The sequence below is a fragment of the Anolis sagrei genome, chromosome 5 (genome assembly GCF_037176765.1).
Source record: "Anolis sagrei isolate rAnoSag1 chromosome 5, rAnoSag1.mat, whole genome shotgun sequence".
NCBI classification, from domain to species: domain Eukaryota; kingdom Metazoa; phylum Chordata; class Lepidosauria; order Squamata; family Dactyloidae; genus Anolis; species Anolis sagrei.
The window spans coordinates 103,746,085-103,773,059 of NC_090025.1; the positions used below are offsets into that span (position 1 = coordinate 103,746,085).

Sequence of the window (26,975 nt, forward strand, 5' to 3'; positions counted from 1 at the left end):
GGGCCTCCTCCGCACACCACAGCGCCTGTGCTAATTTGTATATGGAGATGTGGTTTTGCAGATATTCTGGGCTTGAACCTTTGGAAGATCTGATTCTGGTGCAAACAAGATTGTTGGGATTCATCTACAGGACTTCACTGGTGTGGTATGACTAAGAAAGGTCTTCACAGTGCCATGTCTTCTAGAGCACTGCTTCTGAAACTGGGGGTCCCGACAGCAGATGGGGTCCTCTTAGATCAATTTTGGGGTCTTGAAAACTTTGGTAACATATACATATGTACAAATACATGTACTCCAAAAACAGACAAAAATCAAAATCCCAAAAAAACTATGGCCCCAACTATTTTGAAAAAGTGAGATTCAATTGTACTATGTACTTGTCAAAGGCCTAGTAAAGAAATCAAAGTGAACTTGACATCTATGCCTGTCCAGGAGAATTTCATATCATAAGTAAGTGAGGTTTTACCTGTAGAAAATCCCATTTTCTTGTGGCACTTTGTAAATTCTACATTAAAGTATGTGACCAATGCATGGATATAATCGTTACGCTGAATTTGGAGGCAAAACGTAGACGTGAAGGCCAGCTCTTCCAGCTTCACTGTATAAATATCCACTTCCTGTATTTGGGGCAGGGGATGCAAAGGAAACAGAGTTATATGAAAGAATATCAGCAGGTTAAGGAATATTTTAACAGAATCGCAGAATTAGAAGCAATCACAAAGACCATCCTGTGCAGCCCCCTGCCATGCAGAATCTTGTGTCACGATTGGTCTGCACTGGTACACTGTCACTATGTCTTATTTCTGGAGTATGGCTTCTTTTGCGCAAATGCTTGGAAATCCTGCTATGGCTTATTTTATGAGTATGTCTTATTTTCAGGGAAATGCAGTAGTAAGCAAATTTTTGGCTTGGACAGTTGGACAAATTCGCAATTCACCTAAACAGCATTGCCTAGCCCACATTTTACTTGCTTTTTTGTGGGGCTATCATGAGGAACATTGTCGAAAGTCTTAATAAAATCAAGATATGCTGCATCCATAGCATTCCCTTAATCTACCAAGCTTGTAACTTTCTCAACAAAAGATATAATATTATCTGGTACAACTTGTTTTTGAGAAACACATCTTCTTCATCAAAATAGTTTATTGTACGGACCCAAGGCCATGACAAAAAGCACCACATGCACACAATTGTACCCTCGGAGCAACGGGCACCAAAGATGCTAAACAGAAACCATAATCATGCTCACACATCTTGAGTTTTAGTGAGCATAGTGTTCCTTTCTGTGTGCTTACAGATTGTCTACTGATCTGCTCTAGAATCTTTCCTGTTATTGATGTCAAGCTGACTGGAGGAGAATTGTTTGGGTGCTCTTTTCTCCCCCTTTTTGAAGCAGAGAAAAACTTTTGCCTTCCTTTAGAACAGGGATCCTCAAACTTTTTAAACAGAGGGCCAGGTCACAGTTCCTCAAACTGTTGGAGGACCAACAGTTTTTGTTGTTCTGTGCTTTTAAGTCATTTCAGTCTTAGGTTGACCCTGAGCGAGGGCCGGATAAATGACCTTGGAGGGCCGTATCCGGCCCCTGGGCCTTAGTTTGAGGACCCCTGCTCTAGAACTTCTCTTGTTCTTCAGGAATTGTCAAAGATGATGCCATTGTTTCTGAAATTACTTTTGCCAGTTGTATTAATAACCTTAAATGTTATTCATCTGTCCGCAGAGACCTGAAATCGTTTAGAGGAATCATATATTCTGTCTTGCATTTCACCCAATGTACCATGTGTTGCATTATTCCCAAAATGAGTACTACTTAGCTTTTGGAAAAAGACAGAGGCAAAGAAGATGTTGAGTGGTTGTGCCTTTTTCCCGTTCCCTGATAAGATCTTTCCATCACCTGTGGCCCTACCATTTCCTTGTTGTTCCTTCTGCTATGAGCATAATAAAAAAGCTCTTTTTATTGTTTTTACCTTCTCTAGCAAGCCTGAGCTCATTCTGCACTTTGCATTTTCTAATTTTCTCCCTACACATGCTGAGTTTTCATTTGAATTCCTCTTCAGTGATTTCTCTGTTTTCCTATTTCTTATATATGTCCCTTTTAAATCTTAGCTCAGTGAAAAGTTCTTTCAGCATCCATTCTGGTTTCTTTAGGCACCTATTTTTCCTCCTTATTGTAATTGTTTGAATATGCTTTATTAGCTGGAACAGCACAATCTAAGAGAAAGATTCTGGGAAAAACTACATAAAAGAGGACTGAAGGAGGCATTGTTTCACTTTACAGTACAAGCTATTTTCAAAATTACATTTGAAAGGTGTTGTTTAAATTGAAATGTATTTATCGCATTCCTTTCACGGATATTTTACAGTTCCAGCCATCCTCTATATAGCCGATAACCTTCAGAGACCCACTTGGTAGTGCGTTGATTGAGGGGGGAAGACAAAAGATTGATTTCATGTTGAGCATATAAACACTTTGAAAATAAAATTGCTAGTATTGTAGCGCTTGTATCAATTCCTTCATCTGATCACAGTAGGAATACTGTGCCCTGTTCTAGTTACATTCTCTAAAAGATAAAAGTGGGAAAGGTTCAGAAAATATATAGGGTGGTAGTTCTAGCCTTTGGGGGCTTTTTAGTTCAGACAAAGAGTAAATAAACAACAGAGGTGAATAAAACTATGCATTATAGGGAGAAATTAGATACTCAACAAGTACACTGTGTCCTACAATACTTAGAACATAGTAACATTGTGGGATTCAGTTAAACAATGAAATTAGTCACCAAAGGAAATGGTGACCTATGTTACGTTGGGCAGCTTTAAAAAGAGAAATGACATTGTCACAGAGGGCGATACTGCCAATGGATGTTAGTCATGTTGGGTATACAGTATGTTCCTCCCAGTAGCAGAGCCTCTGTTTATCATAACGGGAGATTATAGATAGAGAGGGGATTCAAGTTTCGTTGCTTCTATCTCTGCCAGAACTTAAAATGTCTCAAGTCTTTCACATTTAAAATTGTAAAGATTTGCTCTGCTCTCTCAAAGCATCTAATGTCTACTAGACTTTTGTGCAAAATTCGTTTTTTACGTTTCTTTCATGTCTTCCGTTTCTTTGGAAGCACGAAACGGGAATCCCCTCCCCCTCCCCACATGAAAATTTGCTCAATACAAAAGCCTGCTTTCGTGTGCATCTGAACTTGCCTCCTTGCCTTGGAAAGAGAGAATGTGTGTGGCGGGGTGTACAGGACTGCCTGCATGCTCCGCCACACATGAAACTCTTGGAGAGTGTGGTGGGGCATTGTGGCAGTATGTGCAGGCAGGCCTAGAGCACACCTGCAGCTGAGTGCCTCTTACTCTAGATTAAGAGGTACTCAGCTGTAGGCATTGGTAGGCATGCATGCTTTCCAGGCCTACCTGCACACCGCGCCACACAACCACTCTCCTTGGAAAGAGAGTGCATGTGTGGCAGGGTGTATAGGCCTGCCAGTGCCTATAGCCAAGTGCCTCTTACTCAGCACCAGGACTGTGGCGCAGCTGGCTGGGAGTCAGCTGCATTAAAATCACTACTGACCAAAAGGTCATGAGTTTGAAGCCAGCCCAGATTGGAGTGAGCTTTTGACCAATTTGAGTAGCTTGCTGTCGACCTTTGCAACTCAAAAGACAGTTGCATCTCTCAAGTAGGAAATTTAGGTACTGCTTATGCGGGGAGGCTAATTTACGACGTCATAAAAAAAATCTCCAGCAGGCATGCAAAGAATGAGGAAGTGTCACAAATGGATGGTGAAGCGACAGCTCCCCTGGTGGTGAGAATACCCTCATGAAAAGCTGGAATGTAAATAGCCTCTCTCTGTGTGTCTATATATGTTGTGTGTCTATGGCATTGAATGTGTGCCATGTATATGTTCATTGTAATTCGCCCTGAGTACCCTGAGGGGTGAGAAGGGCGGAATATAAATACTGGAAATAAATAAAATAAATAAACGCTCTGTCACACAAGCACTCTCTGCCACACACACACATGCCCTGCCACACACACACACACTTTCCAAAGAGAGTGCTTGTGTGGCGCAGTGTGCACACAGGCCTGGAAAGCATGCACACCTGCTAATGCCTACAGCCTAGTGCCTCTTACTCTAGAGTAGAAGCAGCAGGTGCCTGGTAAAAAGAATGCACGCCTAGAAAGGGAGCCAGTAGGTGGCAACCCCCCCCCCCCCCACATAGACACACAATGGTACAATTTTTGGGCCCTGAAATGAAAGAACCAAAAACAATCCTCCCAATTTTGGGAGGCTTACAAAAAACAGACTGAGGCCCCCAATGAAAGCTAGGTTACAAAATGGGACAAGGTTTACTCCAAATGCACATGTCTAGCATCTACTTAAATGCATCCTCCAATAGACAACACATAACTTCCTATACATTTAGCCCAAACCCACATCCTTGCAATTTTCACCACTGGGTTCTTATCCTTCAGCAATATTGAGTACCCGTGGACACAGATTAATACCCATTTGAACAACACAAAACAAGAGTGTTCTCTCTTTTGTATGACAACCCTTGAGATGTTTGAAAATCACTACCCTTTTTTTCTATTCCAGGCTAGGCATGTCCAGCTTTTTAATCCATTTCGAAAATAATTTGTCCTCCAGACTCCTTGACATCTTGAATTCTCAAGAAATTATAAAGTTTTCCAAAGCTTGGTCCTTGTACTGAACACTGTGATCCAATATTCTAGTTGCCAATTGTATTATTAGTCTAAGCAGATGAAAGAAAGCAATATGTCTGTAGTTCCAAGGTTGCTTAGAAATAATGGTGACTGTGACCTAAGTCATTTCCTAATTTATAACAGAGGTCAGGACCTTGCCAGCCAAAAACGAAGTGAAACTTTATGAAATTATCCGGATAATGTAAGGTTGTGGGGGAAGGACATTAAAACTGATTACTACAACCATGGTCAGAAATTGCATAATGGGAAAAAAAACTGGTCAAATAAATGATCTCTCCAAATTCAATCTTACCTCCTCACCTACAGATCATTTTCTTCCAGTCTAATACAGAGGGGAAAGGATCTAAAGTCTATCCATCTGATATAATTTAAAGCAGATACATTGTTACTATGGTAGCAACAAAATCTTGAGTTATGCCAGACAAGGTGGCTTTGGCATATATTTTGCCCAAGATATAAAACTATCTCTAAGATTACTTTCACTAGCTTGCTTAGAGAGACTGTTAGAGCAGTCTGGGCAGTATATTATTTTTCTCCATTTATTTAAAAGATGTATTGATTGATTTATAGTTAATAGCTCTCAGAATCCGAATAGGAGGATGGAATCTTTATGGACAATAGTGACCAATATATTGTCGAAGGCTTTCATGGCCGGAATCACTGGGTTGTTGTAGGTTTTTCCGGGCTATATGGCCATGTTCTGGAGGCAATTTTTCTCCTGACGTTTCGCCTGCATCTATGGCAAGCATCCTCAGAGGTAGTGAGGTCTGTTGGAAGTAGGAAAAACGGGTTTATGGTTTCTTCCTTTCTGTTGAAATTGTCCACATGCTTGTGGATTTCAATGGCTTCTCTGTGTAGTCTGCAAAAAGAATCTGCGAACCCCACCTTCTCCAAGATGAACTGAACCACCTAAATTGGGCTCTACAGGTCAATGGATACTCCACCTCAGACATCAGAAGAGCTGCAAGACCGAGAACAAGCCACGAGAGTAAAGATGAAGATCTACCCAGAGGAAAAGTGTTCTTGCCATACATCAAGGGAACCACTGACTGCATAGGGAAACTTGATGAGCAAACACAACATACAAACCACTTACAGACCCACCAAGAAAATCCAACAAATACGTTCAGCAAAGGACAAGAGGGATCCTCTCACCTCTGCAGCCGTCTACCGTGTACCATGCAGCTGTGGACAAGTCTACATAGGGACCACCAAACGCAGCGCCCAGACACGCATCAAGGAACATGAAAGGCACTGCAAACTACTCCAACCAGAGAAATCAGCCATAGCAGAGTACTTGATGAACCAACCTGGACACAGCATATTATTTGAGAACACAGAAGTGCTGGACCACTCTCACAACCACCATGTCAGACTACACAGAGAAGCCATTGAAATCTACAAGCATGTGGACAATTTCAACAGAAAGGAAGAAACCATGAAAATGAACAAAATCTGGCTACCAGTATTAAAAAATTAAAAAATTACAACAGCAAAACAACAGAGGGGAGCACTGTGGTGGAAATAAAAAAGGGGGAAATGTTTAAGCAAAACAATAAAATAACATGTTAAAGAGTGTGCTGTACAAAATATAACAGTAATAACAAATGTATAACAAATGTAGTAATTGTGATAAATCAATAAAATTATTATAAAAAAAACAACAGAGGGGAAACAAACAGGCACATAAAATCACTCTCAACAAAAGATTCCCCCCAGGCCCTTCCAAGCCATTGAATGCTAATCAAGGTGACCAGCTGAAACATTCACAGCTAGCCCCAGCAGACAAGAGTCCTTTGTCCCACCCTGGTCATTCCACAGATATATAAACCCATTTTTCCTACTTCCAACAGACCTCACTACCTCTGAGGATGCTTGCCATAGATGCAGGCGAAACATCAGGAGAAAAATTGCCTCCAGAACATGGCCATATAGCCCGGAAAAACCTACAACAACCCAATAGTGACCAATATTTTCCTAACCGAGCCAGTTGTTGAATTCAGGATCCTGACAGACACATCTGAAAGAATTACACAACCCACTTTATTCAGATATGTTTCTGATAGACAAGCCAGGTCGAGATGCTCTTCCTACACTTCATCGTGGCAAGTGATTTGCCTTTTCATTTGTCAGTCTGCCTTTTGGTAGCAGAACATTTAGGTTTGAGTGGACCACAGTAACAATGTTAGTGTGTCATAACTAGAGGAGAAAATACTACTTCAGCTCCCCTGCATTAAGCATATTTCCCTTCTGCCACCATAGTATGATGACATATTGATTAGAAAGCTGGATGAGCATGTGCAGCTTATTGGCAGTGTGAAAAAGCAATGGATTAATACAAAATATTGCAATCTAACAGACTGTCACAAATGTTTTAAAAATAAAATTGCATTAGATTCATATTTTTAAAAGGCCCAAACCTTTATTAAACAGCTGTTGGTCACCACTTGCTTGGGGTCTACAATGTCCACCAATGGCTCCTTCATGGCAACATCCCTGATACAGGTCATGTCAAAGCCGTATACATTCTCCCACCCTATCAAAGCAAACAGAAGGGTCAAATGTAAAAGAGAAAACATTGCTCTATGCATCAGATTTTATTTCAATATGGTAATTTTCCTATTACTGTACCTCCTTCTCTGCCTCTCAGATCTCGCACATGTGCACCTGCACCACTTCACTGCAGTCTTCAGGAGCGAGATCTGAGAGGCAGAGGAGGAGGTATGGTAATAGGATACAAGGGCGGGCCAGACAGGTAAAAGAGGTGTGTTTTTCTGGGCCCAGAACCACTCTATCTCTTTTTTCCATACCCCGAGTGCCCCGGACTCCTGCAGCTTGCTCTGCCCTTCACTTACACCTTCCCCGTGAGGCGCCCCTTCACCTCACCATCTAGACCGCATTAAGTCCACTAATCCTGATGAATGGATTTTCTTCTACTGTACTTGTACAGCGTTGCCACTCCCATGCATAAGGCTACTCCAGTGTATAAGACTACTCCCATGTATAAGATGACTCCCGCGTCTAAGACAACCCCTGATTTTTGAGAAGATTTCTTGGGTTAAAAAGTAGTCTTATACAACAGAATATACAGTACTTTATAACTATAATCTATGGTATGTTTTCAGTCTATCTTTTTACTATATTGTTAAGAGTACACAACCCCAACCCTGAACAGGATCATTATACAAGGATGGGGTTAGATTAAAATCCTCAGTTCTGGCAATTTTTCTGTCAGAATGTGTTTTCCCAGAAGTAACTAAAAATAAGAAAAAGGAACAAAAAATCTAACTGTGATCTCCCTACATGGTAGGGAGATTCATTTTGAAATAAAAATAGATTTGGAAGAATCATTGGCCCTCCCCAATCCCTGCATGGTCTCAGTGAACATTGCCAGTCCACGTAGCATCTCAAGTTCTAATACAGTCCGTGTAAATTTCATAACTGATGTTCATCAAACAAGTCATTTTAAGAGTTCAGAATTCATAGGCAAAGCCACTTTGATCTAGAGCAGTATGCAAAGGGATTTTGTAGCACTTTGAGACTGAGAGCGAGAAGCTGTTAGCATGAACTTTGATAGCCTTCTAAGAGCTTAGCATTTAAAAGACTATCTTTGCACTATTAAAGTACAAACACTTAAATCCAAAATCTGTCAAAAGACATCAGACTACCATGGGATTTGACCTTGGCAGGATGGAAATAACAGTCAATGCTAACACACCCCAGGAGCCTAAACTGAACCTCTTCTATTTACTATACAAAAATACATATATCAAATGCACCAAGTATTAGGATCCTGACTTTTGGGGTATCTACATATATGGACTCAATTTTCGTATTCTGTACTATCAGTGCTCCAAGCTACAATGCTCAAACTGATTTCCTGAGGAAAATACAGCTCATCCACAACCTCCCAGGAAACACTGCCTTAGCCACTATAGATGTAGAATCCGTACACATTCACATTCTACACCAGAATGGAGTACAAACCATGAAGGATAACACCCTGAATGAGGCTACAGCAGACCTTGTCACCAAACTCTTCCACTTGGTAATTACTCATAAATAATTCAACAACAACAACAATTTTTATTGATTAGCCAGTTGGCCTTATCAAAAACAGACAGTGCAAACACAACATACAACATACATCTGGTCCTATTAAAATAGAATACAAATATATAGGAATTTATCAATTTAAAACCAATGTAGCTTAGCCATAGATATATACATCAACAATCCTCGTCTCCCCCACACTGCACCCCAATGTGATCTATGTACTCTGATCTCCTTTTAGCAGCTTTAAACAAATAAAGGGCAACTTGTGTTGTCAGAATGGGGTTAAAACCAGCCCAAAAAAATGAGGTTTTAGCCACTGAAAGGCCATAAATATTTTTCCTTTCTTTTTCATATAGATTGCAGTTATGTAAAATGTGGTTCAGATTTTCAACTTCAGGGGCTCCACAGATTCATAGTCTTTCTTCATATAGGATATGATTGAATCTGTCGTGTTTCTCCATGGATTCAATTTTTCAGAACTTGCCCTGGTAAAAGCGATTCTTAGGTATCTTGGCATATCAGCTTCTAGGTACAGCGCCCGCTGGAAATTACGTTTAAAGCGCCCTAACCACTTCAGGGATCCTGTGTTTGACAAGGTGGCTATATCTTTCTGGGCTTCAATATCTAGGACCCTTTGAGTTACAGTCCTTTTTTCAGCATCCCTGTTCTGGCCTAAGGAGGCAATTTGTAATCTACAGGTGCGGAAGAACCTTGTTAATTGTTCTGACCAGGAAGCTTGGTTTTGGCCATTAGATTGTTCTAAAGTAAATAATTCACTTTGGGGATGTGGCACTGCCATGGCTCTTCCAACTCTGATTCTATGATTCTATGTCCTCTCATAACCTTCTCTTCCAACTCTATGATTCCTCTGATGAGATGCACTGAATAGAAACAGCCTATCTAATGAGGATCAGTGCTGGGCTAAAACAGGGCACAGGAAGAAAGGGAAATTGAGTGTTCCTTTGGGGACATTGTGGTGACTTCATCAGCAGGGAGGTGTTTGTTCACGTTCTGGTTGAGCTGTGTATCTGGTTTCTTTCTTCGGATGCTTTAGGACTAGCTCCATATTCACAAGCACTCCACATTTTCGTCACAGATTCCTGAATTGTTTATATGCTGATCAGTTTCAGCGAATTTTATGGCTTGATTGGGGAATCTCTGGTAAGTGTTTTTAATACGCTTTTTCCAGCTGGATTCATGCTGAACCTTACATTTTGTAGGCACTCAAACTGCGATCCAGCTTCAAAATTAATTTTAAAAGGGCCCTCTGTTTGCTTGGCTTTCTCAGTCTTGAGGCTTCTTTTGGTGTTTTAGTATACTCGATTCACTTTCATCCATTGGATGGACTTGGTTTAGAATATAATTCTCTGCATCCTTTCTAAGCCTGTTGATCCTAGAATTATAGCAAGGCTTCGGTGGGACATATCAGCAATGGCAGTGGGCTTGGCTTCACTTACCTTTTTTAAAAGTAGGACTTCCTAATGCGCTATAACCTTTATATGAAATAAGTGCTGATGCATATGGATACCTGCCAAGCTGGCAACATTCGGTGCCAGCTACAAAGTTAAGTGAGGATCAATGCATCAAGTGCAAACACATTGCAAAATGGTACATTGCAAAGTGCTTCCAAGCTGAGTTGCATTCACTGGTTCTTTCAAGCTTTCCAAAGACTGTACTAAGTGCTTTTTAAGCTTGCTGAATGTCGATCATTGAACAAATAGTCTCCTAGGGGAAAGTACACTGGCTCTGTACTTTTGTGATAAAACACAAAGAATGGATAGCTTAAAAATAACTGCCCTTTCAAAAAAGAAAAAAAATCTATATCAAATGAGTCAAATCCCATTAGTGCACAGAATGCCCCATTAAATTTAAAATGAAATTAAAAAAAAGAAAGTTAACAGGAATGTACTCGGTTTGTGCTGAGTTAAAGAATGGTTCTGGAGCTAATGTGAGAATTTCTAAATAGTATGAAAGCATAAAAGCAGGTGACATGAATTGGAACCCTACAAAAAACAACAAAAAAAGGGCATACAACTACTTCGGTCATGGTACACCTGATGAGCTTTTCATGCTCCCAGTATGATTCCCAACTAGCTTTTGATAATGAGAAACTGCACCACACCAGACTCAGAAAAGTTCTGTTCTAGTGACAATAATTATTCTGGATTGAACTCAGTAGACTATCCTCATATATTGCATCACCTACTACAATAATATAATGTAGGCTTGGACTAAAACGTTTTATGTCCGTCATGGAAAGAGTTTATTCACTTCACTTGTTTTTCCACAACGTGTCTTGTGAAAAAGTCCTGCAGTCTATATAGAATCATACAGTTGGAAGAATTCTCATGGACCAATGAGTCCAACAATCCTGCTCATTGAAGGATCTCAAAATAAAGGTTGCACCAATAGGAGTGTAGTGTCTGGATCGAGGGAAGTAATAGCACAACTCTATTCTGCTTTGGCCTGATCTCTCCTGGAATAGTGTGCCAAGTTCTGAGCACCACAGCTCAAGAAAGATATTGACAAGCTGAAATGTGTCCAGAGAAGGACGTCTGGAATGGCGAAAGGTGTGGAAACCAAGCTCTACAAGAAGCTTTGAGAGCTTTGTATGTTTAGTTTGGATAAAAGAAGGCACAAGAGGATATGACAGCCACGTTTAAATATTTGAAAAGATGTCATAGTCCTTCGGGAGATGCTAGCGGGGTACAAATAAAGTTAATAATAATAATAATAATATTTGAGGTGAGGCAAAGCTTGCTTTCTGCTACTCTGGAGTAATGCATTCATGCTGCAGGAAAAGAGATTCCACCTAAACATTAGGAGGACGTTCCTGATGGTAAGAGCTGTTTGACAGTGGAATATGCTGTCTTGAGTTGTGTTGGAGTCTCCTTCTCTGGAGGCTTTTAAACAGAGGCTGGATGGCCATCTATTGGTAGTGCTTTAATGGTGTGTTTTTACATGGCAAGGATCTGGACTTGATGGCCCTTTTGTCTTGTCCAGCTCTATATTCTGTAAAAGCACTTATCCCTCCCAGTAGATGGCTCTCCAGCCTCTTTATAAAGACATCAAAGAAGATGATCCAACCATCATTCTTGGGAATTGGTTCCACTGTTAAATCACTCTGTCAAAAAGTTCCTTCTAATGCTTAAATCTGTGAAATCTATGGTGCGTGTCTCATTTCCAGAAGTGACTACTCAATTACTTCTCCCACAAGCATTAATGGGAATACTGGATCTGCCCAGAATTATGTAAAAAAAAGCGAAACTCTCCCTGTTGTATCACAAACTGTATATCTGCATTTGGTTCAGCTCTTGGGCACACATTTATTTTAGCTCCAGTTAATTCATTTCATTTTAAGTTTTTGAACAGCAAAGTTTTTATTCATTTTATGAAGAGCTACTCTTCTCACACTATGGCCAGAGTCCATTTAGTGTATTTACCTTACTTCTCTGGTTCTGCTTTTTTAAAGCCATAATGCAACATACATTTAATTCATAGTGCCATAAGTGAATTTCCACAAGTGTAACCATTTCATATAATGTGAAACACTATTGCTGAATCTGCCAAGAGTAGAGCCAGTAAATCAACCGGATTTGCCTTATGTGTTATTGTTCAATATTGAATTTTATGGGCCTACTCTATTTGGGACCAGCTGATAGCTATATCATTACATATAGTGGCAGCACATTATTATTTGCATGGCCAGGCTTTAGCACAGCAGGTTAACCACCGGCTGCAATAAATCTTGCCAATCGAAAAGTTGGCAGTTTAAAGCCCAGGTTGGGGATGAGCACCCATACTTTAACCCAGTTCACTGCCCACCTAGCAGATCAAAAACAGCTGTGAGTAGAGAAATAGGTACTGCTTAGCAGGGAGTTATTTTAATGGCGCCATAAGGAAATACTAGGAAATGCTGGTGATGCGTTCGAAAGGAGGAAGTCTATAAACTGAGCTCTTTCAGCATGGAGAATGGAGTGACAGCACACACACACACAAACAGCCAGAATCAAGCACAAACTCCAAGGTGCCAAAAGATGAGGAAAGTCTATATACCTCTATCTGTACGATTGTCTGTCTTGTCAGTGTATAATGGCATTGAATGTTTGCCGTTTATGTGTTTTGTGTTCAGCTCCGAGCCCCCTTCAGGGTGAGGAGGGCAGAATATAAATACTGTAAATAAATATTTTTTTTCATAAATCCCTTTATTCACTGAGATAGCACAAACAGCCACTGTGTATTTGCCATCACACTGGCTAATACACAATAACACAATGTCAGTGTTCAGCAGAATGGTGGCGTGTCATAACTACTGTATATGCAAACATGAAGTTGGATTTCAGTCAATGTGTTTGAATGGTGTGCATAGAAATGCTGCATTGTCTTCATACTTACAGTGAATTTTGAAGTCCTTGTATTGCCTGTCTTCAATTGCCACCATGTACAAAGCAGCCCGGTCTGGAAACATAAGCCCTCCAGGTTTCTGTTGATGAATTGTGTGGAAATGGATCTCTTAATCTATTCACCTGATAAAGACATCATATTTTTGAACTTTACATCCAAAAAACCAGAGAAGCATCCCACCCTCTTCCAGGTCATCTGTTTTATTAAGCATGCTGTGTATCGATAAGATCTTTGCTGTCTTTTGAGAGCCTGAACTGTACCACAATACCATTGTGTATATATCTCATCTATAGAAATCTGACACCTATAACTATTATACAAAGCTTTGGTATTAAAACGTAAGATATGATTTTTTTTCTTTATTCCATCCTCTTTTCAGGTCTTTTTGCAAAATCTCACATCACATTCAGACTTGGTAAAATGTTATTGGTCAGGAAAAGAAGACAGCGACTGTCCAAACTATTGGCCTTGCCTTCCAGAAAAAAGTAGGATATAAAAACCACCTACTAGCCACTTATCTCGAGCAAAGATGACAGTATTCAGCATGGACTCATAGAAAAGGGAATAACCCATCCATTCACTGATGATGATGTCTACATTTTCCACAGGCAATTCAACTTCTTCCACTTTGCCCTTAAATATGGTGATTACTGGGAAAAGAGCCCAAAAACAAATAGCATTTGCATAGTCTTATGATCAACAAGGAAACCTTTGATGAAAGGTATTATTCTACAGCTCTTGTGACTGTTTAGTCTTCAGGTCCAAATCCAGTATCTTGTCCTGGTCCTGTACTTTACCACACAAAAGTATTTCTTTAGCATTGTAATAAATGCTCAGTTGCTTCATGATGGAGTATCTTGGATAGTCCTAGCCTCTCCATGCTCCCCACCTGGTTTTGGACCAGAAAGACCAGAGAAAATGGTAAATACATGGAGGATGGTTGTAAACAGGTATGACTGGTGACCTTACACATCATTCCAGATCACGGGGTCCATTCTGCTAAATAACTGGAGATTCATGGCTAGATCGGATTATCATCAGCAGTGAAGAAAAATTAACAAAATTTGGTTAGCTTTTCCTTCTTTAATATTTCATGGAAAAATCCAGTTGCCTTCCTGGCTCTTCTGCTTTTGATGTATTATATGTAAAGAATTCTTTTAAAATATTTTAACTATTTTTACTATTAAATATGTGGGTGTATACAATTAAGAACTCTTTATTTTTGATACTGTTCTCATGCGATTCCCAAGATGTTTCCACAATTATATTTGTATCTGTGGTTATTTGTTTGCATTTCCTATGTGAAAGCTGGTATTTCCTTTTGTGAGTTTCTTATTTCTAAAGAAATTTCCCCCCTCTTTATTTGACTGCTTCTTTAATACTACTCTGGCGACCTCTTGGACTTTGTTCTATCTTTGTATTGCCTTTCCTGATTTGTAGTTTACATTCTAAATTAGTGTCTATTATTATGGTTTTAATAGCTCCGTGCAACCAGGGCATAATAATATTAAATATTAAAATTTTTATTTCTCCTCGTGGCTTGAGGTGAGTTACAACATTGCTAAAACATGCAATCATCTAAAAACATTCTACAAAATGCACATGTGAAAACAAATGGGAGAGGAAACGTAACAGTGATACACAATGAGGGCAATCAAAGGAAGTTTCATCCTTCTCTCCCTCCCTTTTTCATTATTTGTGTGCCTTGGATAATACAAGAGTGAACTACAAAGTTCAGCTTTAGGATGTCACTGAGAAAAACTGTCTCTGTAGAATTTTTGTCTCCACAGCCCAATGTCAAAATAAAATACCAAGATAAAATGTGAGTTCATGCATGTTAAATTGGATGGAGGAAGTCTTACTGCTTGCTTAGCATTGATGTAGCATTGGTCCATGAAAATCTGGCCATGGCTTCCTATTTCCCAGAAGATGATGCAATTTAGTTCAAAATAAATACCATATGGATATGCATTTTTGTATGTGGCTGATGTTTATACCCCACTTTTCTGCTCCAAGGGCGAAAAAATTCAAAGCAGCTTACAAAAAACTAGAAAGCATACAAACAGTAACCAATCACCATAACCAATTTATAAAAAGCTAAAAGCAGTAGCAAAGACAAAAATACAGATGTTAACAATCAGTCAGTACAATCAAGCAACAATGGAGACAAATGCTTGCTTAAATGGAAATCATGGCCAGCAGAACACAGAATAAAGAAAACATAATCTAATCTTTTGATGCAGAAAGGTCCAGCAGCAAGACAACCTTTTCATGCACTACCAGAAAATGTGATATTAGGGGGGAAATGGAAAATGCAGCAAAAAGAGAAAAATCAGGTGTGACTCTATGTGTATGAAATGCCTATGAGTTTGAGCTAAGATGTATTCAGAAATACCCTGGTCATAGGTGTCCAGACTGGCTCATCATTACTGCTCTGTTTAGTGGATCTCTCAGGGTTGTAGTAAAAATGAATTACCAAGATATTCAAAACCCACAAGCAACAGTACCTTTACTGGGCCATCCCCAAAGCATACAATAAATGCTTTCCCAGATATAACAGTACAGAGACTCCTTGAAAGTGAGTGCTGTTTGTCCAAGAAAGGAACAGTGAGTTTTGTACAGAACATCTGAATCCCAAGAGAAGTTACATTTTGTGATTAATTGATTTGCTATTTTATTACATGTGCTTGATTGCTCCTTGTCCCGTTCCCTCCTATGGGGAGGGGTCTGTGTTATTTATTATTTATTTACTCCATTTGTATACCACCCTTCTCACCCCGAAGGAGACTCAGAGCGATCTCACAAGTAGGCAAAAATTCGATGCCGTAAAATATACATACAGTAAAATAAACGTATACATTAAAACAAGAAATTAAAAATACATATAAACATTAAGCGTATCTTATTTATTTATTCACGACATTTATATGCCACCCTTCTCACTCCGAAGGGGACTTAGAGCGGCTTACAAGATATATATATACACACAATATATTATCTTGAACTGAAATCCCCCCTGATCACCTTAACTGACAACATCTCAGACAGAATGCAAGCCTGTGGCTCCAATATCATTACCATTTTTCTCTTGACATTGCTTGATAAAGAAACTACTGAAGCTTCAAGAGCTTACATAATATATTGTATGTATTGGAGTTGAGCCAATAAAAGCATCACTGCTTGTGATTTTTGTTGTATTTTGCTGCATAGCCACATGGTTACACTGAATATATTATTTTCTAGGAAAGTCAAGGTAAAATAATCCAAGTTTCTAATAAAAACAGGATCAAGCTAAGCCTGAATTTTCGATCATATTGTTCTGATGAATAGTTAGTATTTCATTATACCAAAGAGCAATGTTGTACTCCACCATTTCTAATGCAACTAAGACAAAAATAATTAAAAGTTTAAGTTTTTTAAACATAATTTTAAAAATTAAATGGATGCAAGAAGAGACAAAGAAAACAAAAAATGGTGAGCACAAAATATAATCAGCAGAAAACAGATGCGCTCAAGGTGCTCAATGCATAAATCCCAACACATTTAGGCCTTTATATGCTGTCAAAGGCACTTCCAGGCAGCACAAAAATGCAGGATTAATATGCGGTATAAACAAACTTGGGACCTCAGAGCAAGTCCCTACACAGATCTGCCAGTACCAGGATTTCTACGCCACTGTTCTTACAGCCCTTCTGTATCTCGGGGAAAAATGGAGGGCAGATGGGGGACATCAGCCATAAGTTTTTTAAATCACTCAATTACACACTGATGTGTATATGCGCACATGTGAATATCTTAATACAAATATGGAGAGATTCCTATGTGCACATATAAGTATCAGCACATAACAGCGAGATTCCCTCTTTTCCCAGTTGCTTCTTCATGATCTATTTAATATTATAAAGTTTAAAATAAGCACTTTCTGAGACCTCTCATGGCTCTCTGCTTCTCTTCTCCTGAAACCAGCTGGAAATTATCTGTGTCTTTGTGGGAGCCCGAACAGCTGATCAGCTGTTTTGAGCTTTTTAAAACCACAGGGTGGGAAGCAGTCTCCACAGGGAGTAAAGAAGGAAATCCTGACCTTTATATGAATACAGGGCCTCACAGTCATAGGAAAATCTGCTTTTTTTGCCCAGAACTGGGATAAAAGAGGACATTTTTGAATTGGGTCTTCCCTCCGTTGCTGTGATTGAGAGCACATTTATCACAAATGTTATCTGGCCACCATCCTTTTTAACCCGTCCTCTCCCGAATTATAGGTACTGTCTGCAAGTGCCAGAAGAGGCTATATAATGTTATAAAAAGAAAAAATAACACTTTGTAACATGATTTTTGTTTGTGGGTTATAAATGTCATTTCCTAATTGGTTTCATCATAAAAACTTGGGAAAAGTTTATTGAACGGCAAAAACTTTGTTTTTGCGGGACATCCTGCAGTACATTTTGCTATATTTTTTTACTGTATACCTCATAGAGTCTCAACCAATTCAACATAGTTTGTGACAGCAACAAAACGATAATTAAACAAGAAATAACACTTTCAAATCAGAAACAGATTTTTTTTCCAAATTTTGTTATGCAGGGTGCTTCTAGATTTAAATGTGCGCAGAAACAGATTTAAGAAACCCGCAGAATTAAGCCCACACATCTACCACCCAAACCCAGGCTTTCCCAGGGGCCTGTTCACATTCCAGCACAGTAACTACCATCCCACTCTCTGAATAAAGTGATGAAAGTTAAATATTTAATCCACTCTAGGATTGAGAGCCTCATTCAGAGCTTCAAACATCCAATCTACAGCAAGGACCAGTCTATAGCAAGAATCAATCTATAGCAAGGATCAATACAGTGGTAGAACTCCAAATCTATTATCTCCTATATGAACAAGCAAGTGGGATGAGTCAGAAAACTAGCAAATAGTTGAAAAGCATAAAAAGTACATTCATGTCTTATGACATGACAAAACTATGCAATTAGTACATTATCGTTACCCCATTCATGCTTCTGTAACTTCAATAGGTGGTTATAGTTCAAAGATCTGCATATAACTCCCAGTTTTGACTATCCATATAGATGGGTTTGTGTGTTCCTTAATGCATTTTCTTCTATACAAATGCTGTCATGAAATTCTTAATAAAATTGTAACTCTTAACTTACCATCAGATGCCTTACGATAATAAATGTTTTTGTGAATGTTTTCAAATGCCAAATGACTCTAAACAACATATAAAATATGCCACCGATATATAAATGAAGTGAAATTTGTTAAAAAATAGCAGACAAAACCAGTCTCCTTAGATATGTCTTACTGTGATCCAAGTGGTTCGCCTTGATAATTTTTTCTGAGTAGTCAGATATACTGGAACATTCAATCTAAAGGACATGGGACAGGGAAAGAAAGGGTTAGTGTTTTGCATTAAAGATTTCAAGGCCTGTACAGAAAGACATATAATACAAATAATAAGATGACCAAGAACAGGAGATGAAAAGAAAGGCACATGTGAGACTAGAGGTGCATCTACACTGTAGAATTAATACAGATTGATACCACTTCAACTACCATGGTACATTAGCTATGGAATTCAGGGTGCTGTAGTTTTACAAAGTCTTTAACCTTTCCTGCCAAAAAGTGTGTATGCCTCACCAAACTACAAATCCAGTTTGTCAATATCTTTCTTGAATTGTGGTGCCCAGAACTGGACACATAATTCCAGGTGAATCTGACAAAAGGAGAATAGAGTGGGTCTATTACTTCCCTCGATCTAGATACTAAATTCCTATTGATGCAGCCTGGATTTGCATTAGCTTTTTAGCTGCCACATAACACTGTTGAGTCATGTTCAGCTTGTGTGCTACTAAGACTCCTAAATCCCTTTCAAAGTACCCATCTTCTATATGTGCATTTCATTTTGATTGCATAAGTGTACTATTGTACATTTCTCCCTGTTGAAATTCGTTGTATTAGTTCTGGCCCAGCTCTCTGATCTGTTAAGGTCATTTTAGATTCTTATTTTGTCCTTAGCTATCCCTCCCAATTTGGTGTCATCTGCAAATTTGATAAGCATTCTTTATGTCAGGGATCCTCAAACTAAGGCCCGTGGGCCAGTTGTGGCCCTTCAAGGTCATTTACCCAGCCCTTGCCCTAAACCTTAGAGTTCAGGTCATCCTAAGTCTGAAACAACTTGAAGGCACATCAATACAATGATTCTAATTAATTTCACTCTCTCATCAGTCCCACACTTCCCATTGAAATGTCGGTAAGTTAATGTTGGTTACAATTGTTCTTAATTTTAAATATTGTATTGTTTGTTCAATTTTTTTGCACTACAAATAAGATATATGAACTGTGCATAAGAATTATTTTTCATTTCAAACTATAGTTTGACCCCTCCTTTGCTTTAAAAGTTTGAGGACCCCTGCTTTATGTAGTCCATTTTCCAAGTCATTGACAAAGATGTTGAATAGCACTGGATCTAGAACAAAACCCTGTAGCAACCAACGGGTTACTTCTCTCCAGGGTGAAAAGAGGTCATTGGTAAGCACCCTTTGGATTTGGATGTTTGAACCTGTGCGGTGGTTCATGAAGAGGAGCCATGTATAAGCACCCTTTAGGTTCAGCCAGTTAAGCCACTACCAATCCTCCTAACAGTAGCATTGTCTTCTTAAACTTTTTTCATTCATAATTCCTTTTGGCCCAAGAACAGTTTATGTGATCCCGGGTACATAGCATTATGAAATAGATATACAATCCAACAGTGCTTGATAATAAATCAAAAAGAAAGTTATTCTAAAATAATTATTTGGTATACATATAATTTTACCATTTATTAAAAAGAAAAGCAAATTTTCATAGTGATGAGATGGATGTAGGATGTATGGTACCTTCAACATTTTTCATGCCATGCTGGCATGTTTGGTTTGCAGCCTCAAGTGGCACAATATACTCTTCTTTTTTCTCCTGAATTGGGAAACTACAATGGGGTGTTCTGGGGCGGGGGGGGGGGGGGACTATACCTCCAACAAGGTTGCAAAGTGGGCCATATGCCTGAAATGGACAATACTCACCTCCCTCTTGTCCACATATGTGCACGCACATGTTCCAGGCAAATTCTTTTTAATTTTTTAATGGCAGATGAGTGGCATTTTTGAAAAAAAATTAATCGTGTATGCTTTATGAACCCAAGTTAATTTTAGAATCAAACTTTGAAGGGAAGCATTATTGAAACTGAAAAGGTGGCTATCAAGCAAAAGCAGCATTTACAAGGCTTGCTAAATAAGGCAGGATGATTTTACTTTTTTTATGAAACACAGCTGAAGCATTTGCTGCATGTTGTTGCTAACAGATTTGTATAAATGTATAAAAGAGCAACTAGTTGGCAAGCTACAAAATTTCTTTGCAATCCTCAAATCCCATTAGGAGACCCCAAATGGGGTTGCGACGAACAGTTTAAGAAGTTATACTCTACTTATATTCTACATTTTACTAGCTACTTTGTGAGAACGTCATGGGGGACCTTGTCAAAGGACTTACTGAAATCAAGATATGCTACATCCACAGCATTCCCTTCATCTACCAAGCTTGAGATACTATCAAAACAGTGCACACAGAAGGCCGAAGCCCTCCTCATGTCGAGGCAGTGAAGCTTTTCCAGATCAGATAAGGGATTCTGGAAGAAAGATGGAAGTACTATATCCTGGTTGAGGTGGAAGCAATGCAGTTTAGTAGAAACAAGACATATAACATAATACAGTAGACTCTCAGTTAACCAGTACCTCATGCCAGAAAAAAAAATCTACTTTTTCAAGAGTTACTATAGGACATGAGAGAAGCATCCCACAGGATGGTAACCCATCCGGGCATCCCCTGGGCAACGTCTCTGCAGATGGCTAATTATCTCACACCAGAAGTGACTTGCATTTCTCAAGTCACTTCTGACACGATAAAAAAAGAGTGTTACTATAGGCCTTAGTAATACTATACCACATATGATACCATCCACTGGACTCTGTATTGACATATATTAATATTAAAACACAGTAATCAAAAGCAAATTAAAACAAAAAAGACAAATTTAACTCAATGTAACACAATTTTGCATGCATTTTAATTTTCATTTAAAGTATTACTTCTTTAATTTTTTTGCCAGCCGCTAGGGAAATGTCCCATGGTTTACGGTGTCTCCACTAATGCACAAAACATGGGAAATAAACAAGATGAACTTGAACTCTTGAAATATGATACCTTGTGGGGTGAGTTCTATGATTGGAATGTAGTAATAGAGGGGTATAACCTATTTCTGAAAATTAGACCGAACAGGAAAGAAGAAGTAGCATTGAATACCAAGAATGGTTACACCTGTGAGGAGGTCCATGAAATAAACAATTGCAATTAAAGTGGTGACCAACTGCCAATTTCTATATATTGGTTGTGAAAGCTGAACACTGAAGAAGCCTGATAAGAAGAAACTCAACTCATTTGAAATGTGCTGGAGAAGAATTCCATGTAAACTATGGATAACTAAAAAAGACAAATAAATGGGCCCCAAAATAAATCAAGCCTGAACTGTCCTTAGAAAACAAGATGACTAAACCAAGGAACCGTCCACACCAATAAAGTAAATCAGACCTTGTAGTTGTAAAGGTCTTTAGCCTTCTCTGCGAAAGACTGCTGGTGCCTCACCTAAGAATAAATCACGGGATTCCATAGCACTGAGCCATGACAATTAAAGTGATGTCAAACTGCATTAATTCTGTAGTGTAGATGAACACTGTAACTATAGTACTTTCACCACATTGTGAGAAGATATGACTCACAAGAAAATACAATACAGTAAGATTGGGGAACCAAGATTATTCTCACACTTGCCCCTGTAGGGCTTTTATAACATGAGTTTAGTGGATTTCTTTCTGCAGCTTCACCCAGGCAGTCCTTTTTAAAAAAACATTAAAAGTGGGCAGTCTTGTTTGTAAATTGAAAAAAAAATACAGCTGAACAATTAAATGGATTCATAGAAAACATTCCTCTTACCCCATAAACCTTCTTGGCTCCTGCCTTTGCTGCAAACATTGAGAGGATCCCCGTACCACTTCCAACATCCAGTACAATCTTATCCTTAAACACATGTTTATTGTGATACATGGAGTTCCTGTATGTTAATGTGCGCACTTCATCTTTTAACATTTCCTGTGTTGGAAAAAAGGCATCACGTATTCACTTGAAGAAAACCGGATCCTATTTGTTTAACAAAAAAACTGTACATTTTTAGCTAGCAAATTCAATGTTTGATGGATATTTGGAAAAAGAGCAGAAGCTAGCCTAATGTTTTGCACATGAAAACAAACAACAAAGTGGTGATATATTCACGTTTCAGAGCCTTAATCTATATATGAGGGTGAGTTAAAATTATTCACACTCTGGTTATATTAACATTTCTACTGGCTGCATGTTCTTATCAGTACTTTCTGTACAAGGTGGCTATCTCTTCCGTCACTGCTGTGCAGTATTGAAAATGTTATAAGTTTGTTTGCAATAATGGTGAACGAAAAAAAATGGCTGTCTCCCACCTCCCTCTGTTATCTGCAAGAAATAAGAGAAATGTTTCATTTTTATGGTCTGAAGGTATGTCTGGTGTCAATATTTATCAAAGACTTTGTGCACAGTATTGACGAAATGTTTTATCGTGAGCACTGCTATCCAAGGGAGTTGTGTTGGCAATGTACGTCTACATACTATACTATCTATACCAGGGGTCCTCAAACTTTTTAAACAGTGGGTCAGGTCACAGTCCCTCAAACTGTTGGAGGGCCGGATTATAATTTGAAAAAAATACGAATGAATTCCTATGTACACTGCACATATCTTATTTGTAGTTCAAAAACACTTAAAAACAATACAATAATTAAAATGAAGAACAATTTTAACAAATATATACTTATTAGTATTTCAATGAGAAGTGTGGGCCTGCTTTTGGCTGATGAGATAGAATTGTTGTTGTTGTTGTGGTTGTGTGCTTTCAAGTAATTTCAGACTTAGGCTGACCCTGAGCGAGGGCCAGGTAAATGACCTTGGAGGGCCGTATCCGGCCACCAGGCCATAGTTTGAGGAACCCTGATCTAAACTCTACAAAAACTTCATTATGAAGTGTTAAAGAATCCTCCCTATAGTTCTGATCTTGCCCCATCAGAACATCATATGTTTGGACCCCTGAAAAAAGCCCTACAATGATGAAGATTTATGTCTAATGGCAAGGTCAAGATAGTGGTGCATTTTTGGCTTGCAATTCAGCTTAAACATTTTAAATGAGGAAATACGAAAGCTTGTTGACAGATGGACAAAGTGTATTGAACAGCAGGGACATTATGTCGAATACTGATGTATTTGTCTTCTATGAAATTTGATTAAAATTATTCCTACAGCCAGAGTGTGGATAATTTTTTACTCTCCCTCATAGTTACAGCACTGTTATAAATATAAAACCAAATCTCCAAAGCACATAGAGGCAATGCTTCAGATTTAAATATGTTCATATTTCAAATTAAATTCCACACTGTGCTCCATAATTGTGAAGCTCTTACTGCTAACAGCAAGTGGCTAGCATAAGAATAGAGCCCATGCAGGTCAGAAGCAGGTCCATATGTGCAGCGAAATACACTTTTGTACTTTGAAACAGTGTCTGAAGAAAATCAGAATACTGAAATGTCTCTGAAAACTATAGAAACTGGTAATCACTTGATCCTGTGTGAGGAACCTCTTCCAATCAGAGGATCAAACTTGATTTCAGGGGGAAAAAAATCTTGGGCATCCCGTTCCAGGGTTATCGTGGAACCACAAGTAAAGGACTAAAGGACTAAAACAGACAATGAAACAGAAAAAGTATAACTGATTTCTAGACAGGACTTTGGGAAACTGTCACTTTTCAGAAATCTCCTATAGGGAAGTAGAATTGCTCTTTGTAGCGGTATAATGCCACCTGTGCTCCAATTACAGAAATGCCTTAAATCTTAGACACCTTGCACATCATGATAAGTTCAAATCACTGCAAGAATCTCGTCTCCAATTCATCCTAGTGTTCAGAAACGTCTCAGTCTTAGTGCAAGATAGCTATTGATATATGAGATTCATTTCTCAAATATCAATGCCTATATATAATCTACACAATTAAAAAAATGTTTGCTATTTTAATACATTACCTCATGAATTCCGAAATGAGCATATGAATCAAAATAATAATCTCTTGATGTCATCTCTTCTGGATTCAGGAATTTTGCCATCTTTCCCCGACCTGGACAATTCGGTTGCAAAGGTACATGAATGATGGATTGAACTGGTTTTGGAATTATTATAGGTTGAAGAGGCTCGGAAGGATCATTGCAAACCTAGAAAGGCATCATTATGGAAGTTAATAATCATAATAGTGCCCCCAGCTTATTCCATATTCAGTTGCCGTTTGCATTCCCCTCCCACTTCATGATTCTATATGTGAATTTGTTTTTGTTTTTTTGAAATGCAAAAAAAAAAATTCTTGTTGATCTCTATTAATGTTAATGGAATTAGCAAGGTCAGTATCAATTAATATAACAATATATTTTCTCTGGTGTTTCAGGCCCTGAAATTAGCTGTCTCCAGGGCCAAGAGGAAAGATGATCGTGTCAGAACTGCAGAACTAGCAAAGTTTTTTAGCAACACATTCTAAATCTAAGTTAGCATTTTGTTTCCTTATCTTAGAAGATGGTTTTTCCATAAAACTCTGTATGAGTTTTATGGAATGATGGCGGCATAATATGTATTTGAACTAAAAAGCTTAGAGATTTTGCTGCTTTTTAGAAAATCAGTAACGGGGGGCTCAGAAAAGTGATGTCCTGGCAATATTGCTATTACTCCTGATCCACCCATGGTCAGATGTGCAAGGCTACTAAAAGGATCTCATAGCCTTAGGACAGGTATGATTGTGGGTATTTGCTGCTCCCCTCAATCGATGAATGCATGTACAAATTTGGGGGTCACATAAAATTACAGTCTTGTGGGATCAAGTAAAAAAAAGGGGACCTAATTTTTTCTTGCATGGGAAAAAAAAGAATGGGGATCAAAGTGTGCTTCTCTGGAGCAGTTCTTCTAAATTCAAAAGTTTTCAGAATTCAAACTCTTGAACCACAAGAGTTAAACATGAGTCAACAATGTGATGTGCCCATAAAAAAATCCCCAATGCAATTCTAGGCCACATCAACAGGAGTATAGTGTTCACACCAAGAGAAGGAGAGGTGTCATTGTATCCGCTTAGGTCAGATCTCACTTGAAATATTGCATTCACTCCTGGGCACCACAGGCCAAGAAGGGTAATAACAAGCTGGAATGTTTTCTGAGAATAGTGACCAAGACAATTAAGGATCTAGATGCAATATTATGATGAATGAATTGGAGAACTTGGTGTTTAGACTAGAGAAAAAAAGGCACATGATGCCTATCTTTAAAACCTGAAGGGATGCCATACAGAAGATGGAACAAGTTTGTTTTCAGCTGCTCCAGAGACCAACACACAAATGGATGGACTCAAACTTCGGGGAAAGAAATTCCACCTACACATATTTCTGATGGCAAAAGCTATTAGATAGTGAAATAGGAAGCCTTTTGACCTCATCAGACAGGTTAATTTGCCCATTGTATGCCACTTGTTCTCCCCTTTCAGCATGGAGCCCATTATTTATTTATTTAGAACTTTTATATACCGGTCTTCTCACCTCCGACGAGGGACTCAGACCGGTTTACAACAGAGGAGTTCATACACAATAGTTAAAACATCACATCCTATAAAATTCTAATATAAACACATTAAAATACAATCATATAATTACATAAGGCCAAGTCGTCAGAATAAAATCACAATTCATCACCATCCGTCCGTGTGGTCAAGAGTTATTGACTCACTCATCAAATGCCAGGTTCCAGAGCCAGGTTTTCACCAACCTTCTAAAGGTCAGGAGGGAAGGGGGAATTCTAATCTCCAATGGGAGAGAGTTCCAGAGCCGTGGGGCCAACACCAAGAAGGCCCTGTCCCTCGTCCCCACCAGACGTGATTGCGAGGGTGGTGGGACCGAGAGCAGGGCCCCTCCAGAAGATCTTAACAACCTTAATGGTTCATAGGGGAGAATCCGTTCGGACACTTGTACTTCAGGGCAGGCTCCATGTGGAAAGGGGAGAGCAAGTGGCATATGCTGCCGCCTTCAGAACAATGGGGAGAAGCCAGGTGGCATACGCTCCCCCCCTCCCCATAGGATAGGGTCCCAGGTAAGTCAAGCGATGCTGGCATGGAGCAACGGGTTCCCCATGCCTCCTGATGAGACCCCATGGATTTGGCACAATGCATGGCGCAGCCATTAGGCAATGAGATAAGATCCTTAGAGTGATGAAATCTCATTCTTGGAGATTTTTAAAAAGAGACTGGGTGGCTGTCAGAAATACTTTGATTGTGTTTAACTGCATAGCAGAGTGGTATCAGGTTGGCTCACCTTTTTGTTCTCTTTGAGCTCTGTGTTCCTCTGATACACAGATGCATTCTGCCTCTTATACTTGGAGATGACATATATAGTCGCCACTGATGAGCTCCATGAATTTCTCCAGTCCATTTTCAAAGCTATCCAGGTTGGCAACATCACTATATTTGTTAGTAGTAAAGTCTCCATTTTAACTATGCTTTATACATTTATTTGTCCTCAGTGGCATCACTAGGATTGGTGTCACCGAGTACAGTAAATCTTGGAATCACTGTCATGGGCCTCTTCCTGTACTGGACCATAACACCATG

The 26,975-nt window shown here is 39.0% G+C and overlaps 1 protein-coding gene across 1 annotated transcript in view; it reads right to left on the bottom strand.

The window, feature by feature from the left end:
* The window catches only part of PRMT8 (protein arginine methyltransferase 8), a 68,501-nt gene that overhangs the window by 7,254 nt on the left and 34,272 nt on the right, over positions 1-26,975 (bottom strand). Inside the window, exons 2-8 of the mRNA XM_060778079.2 lie at positions 24,367-24,552; positions 22,205-22,360; positions 18,486-18,549; positions 13,685-13,827; positions 13,169-13,256; positions 7,138-7,253; positions 467-617 (exon numbers count right to left, since the gene is read on the bottom strand). Coding sequence (XP_060634062.1) covers positions 467-617; positions 7,138-7,253; positions 13,169-13,256; positions 13,685-13,827; positions 18,486-18,549; positions 22,205-22,360; positions 24,367-24,552 — 904 coding nt within the window. The remainder of the gene's footprint in view (positions 1-466; positions 618-7,137; positions 7,254-13,168; positions 13,257-13,684; positions 13,828-18,485; positions 18,550-22,204; positions 22,361-24,366; positions 24,553-26,975) is intronic.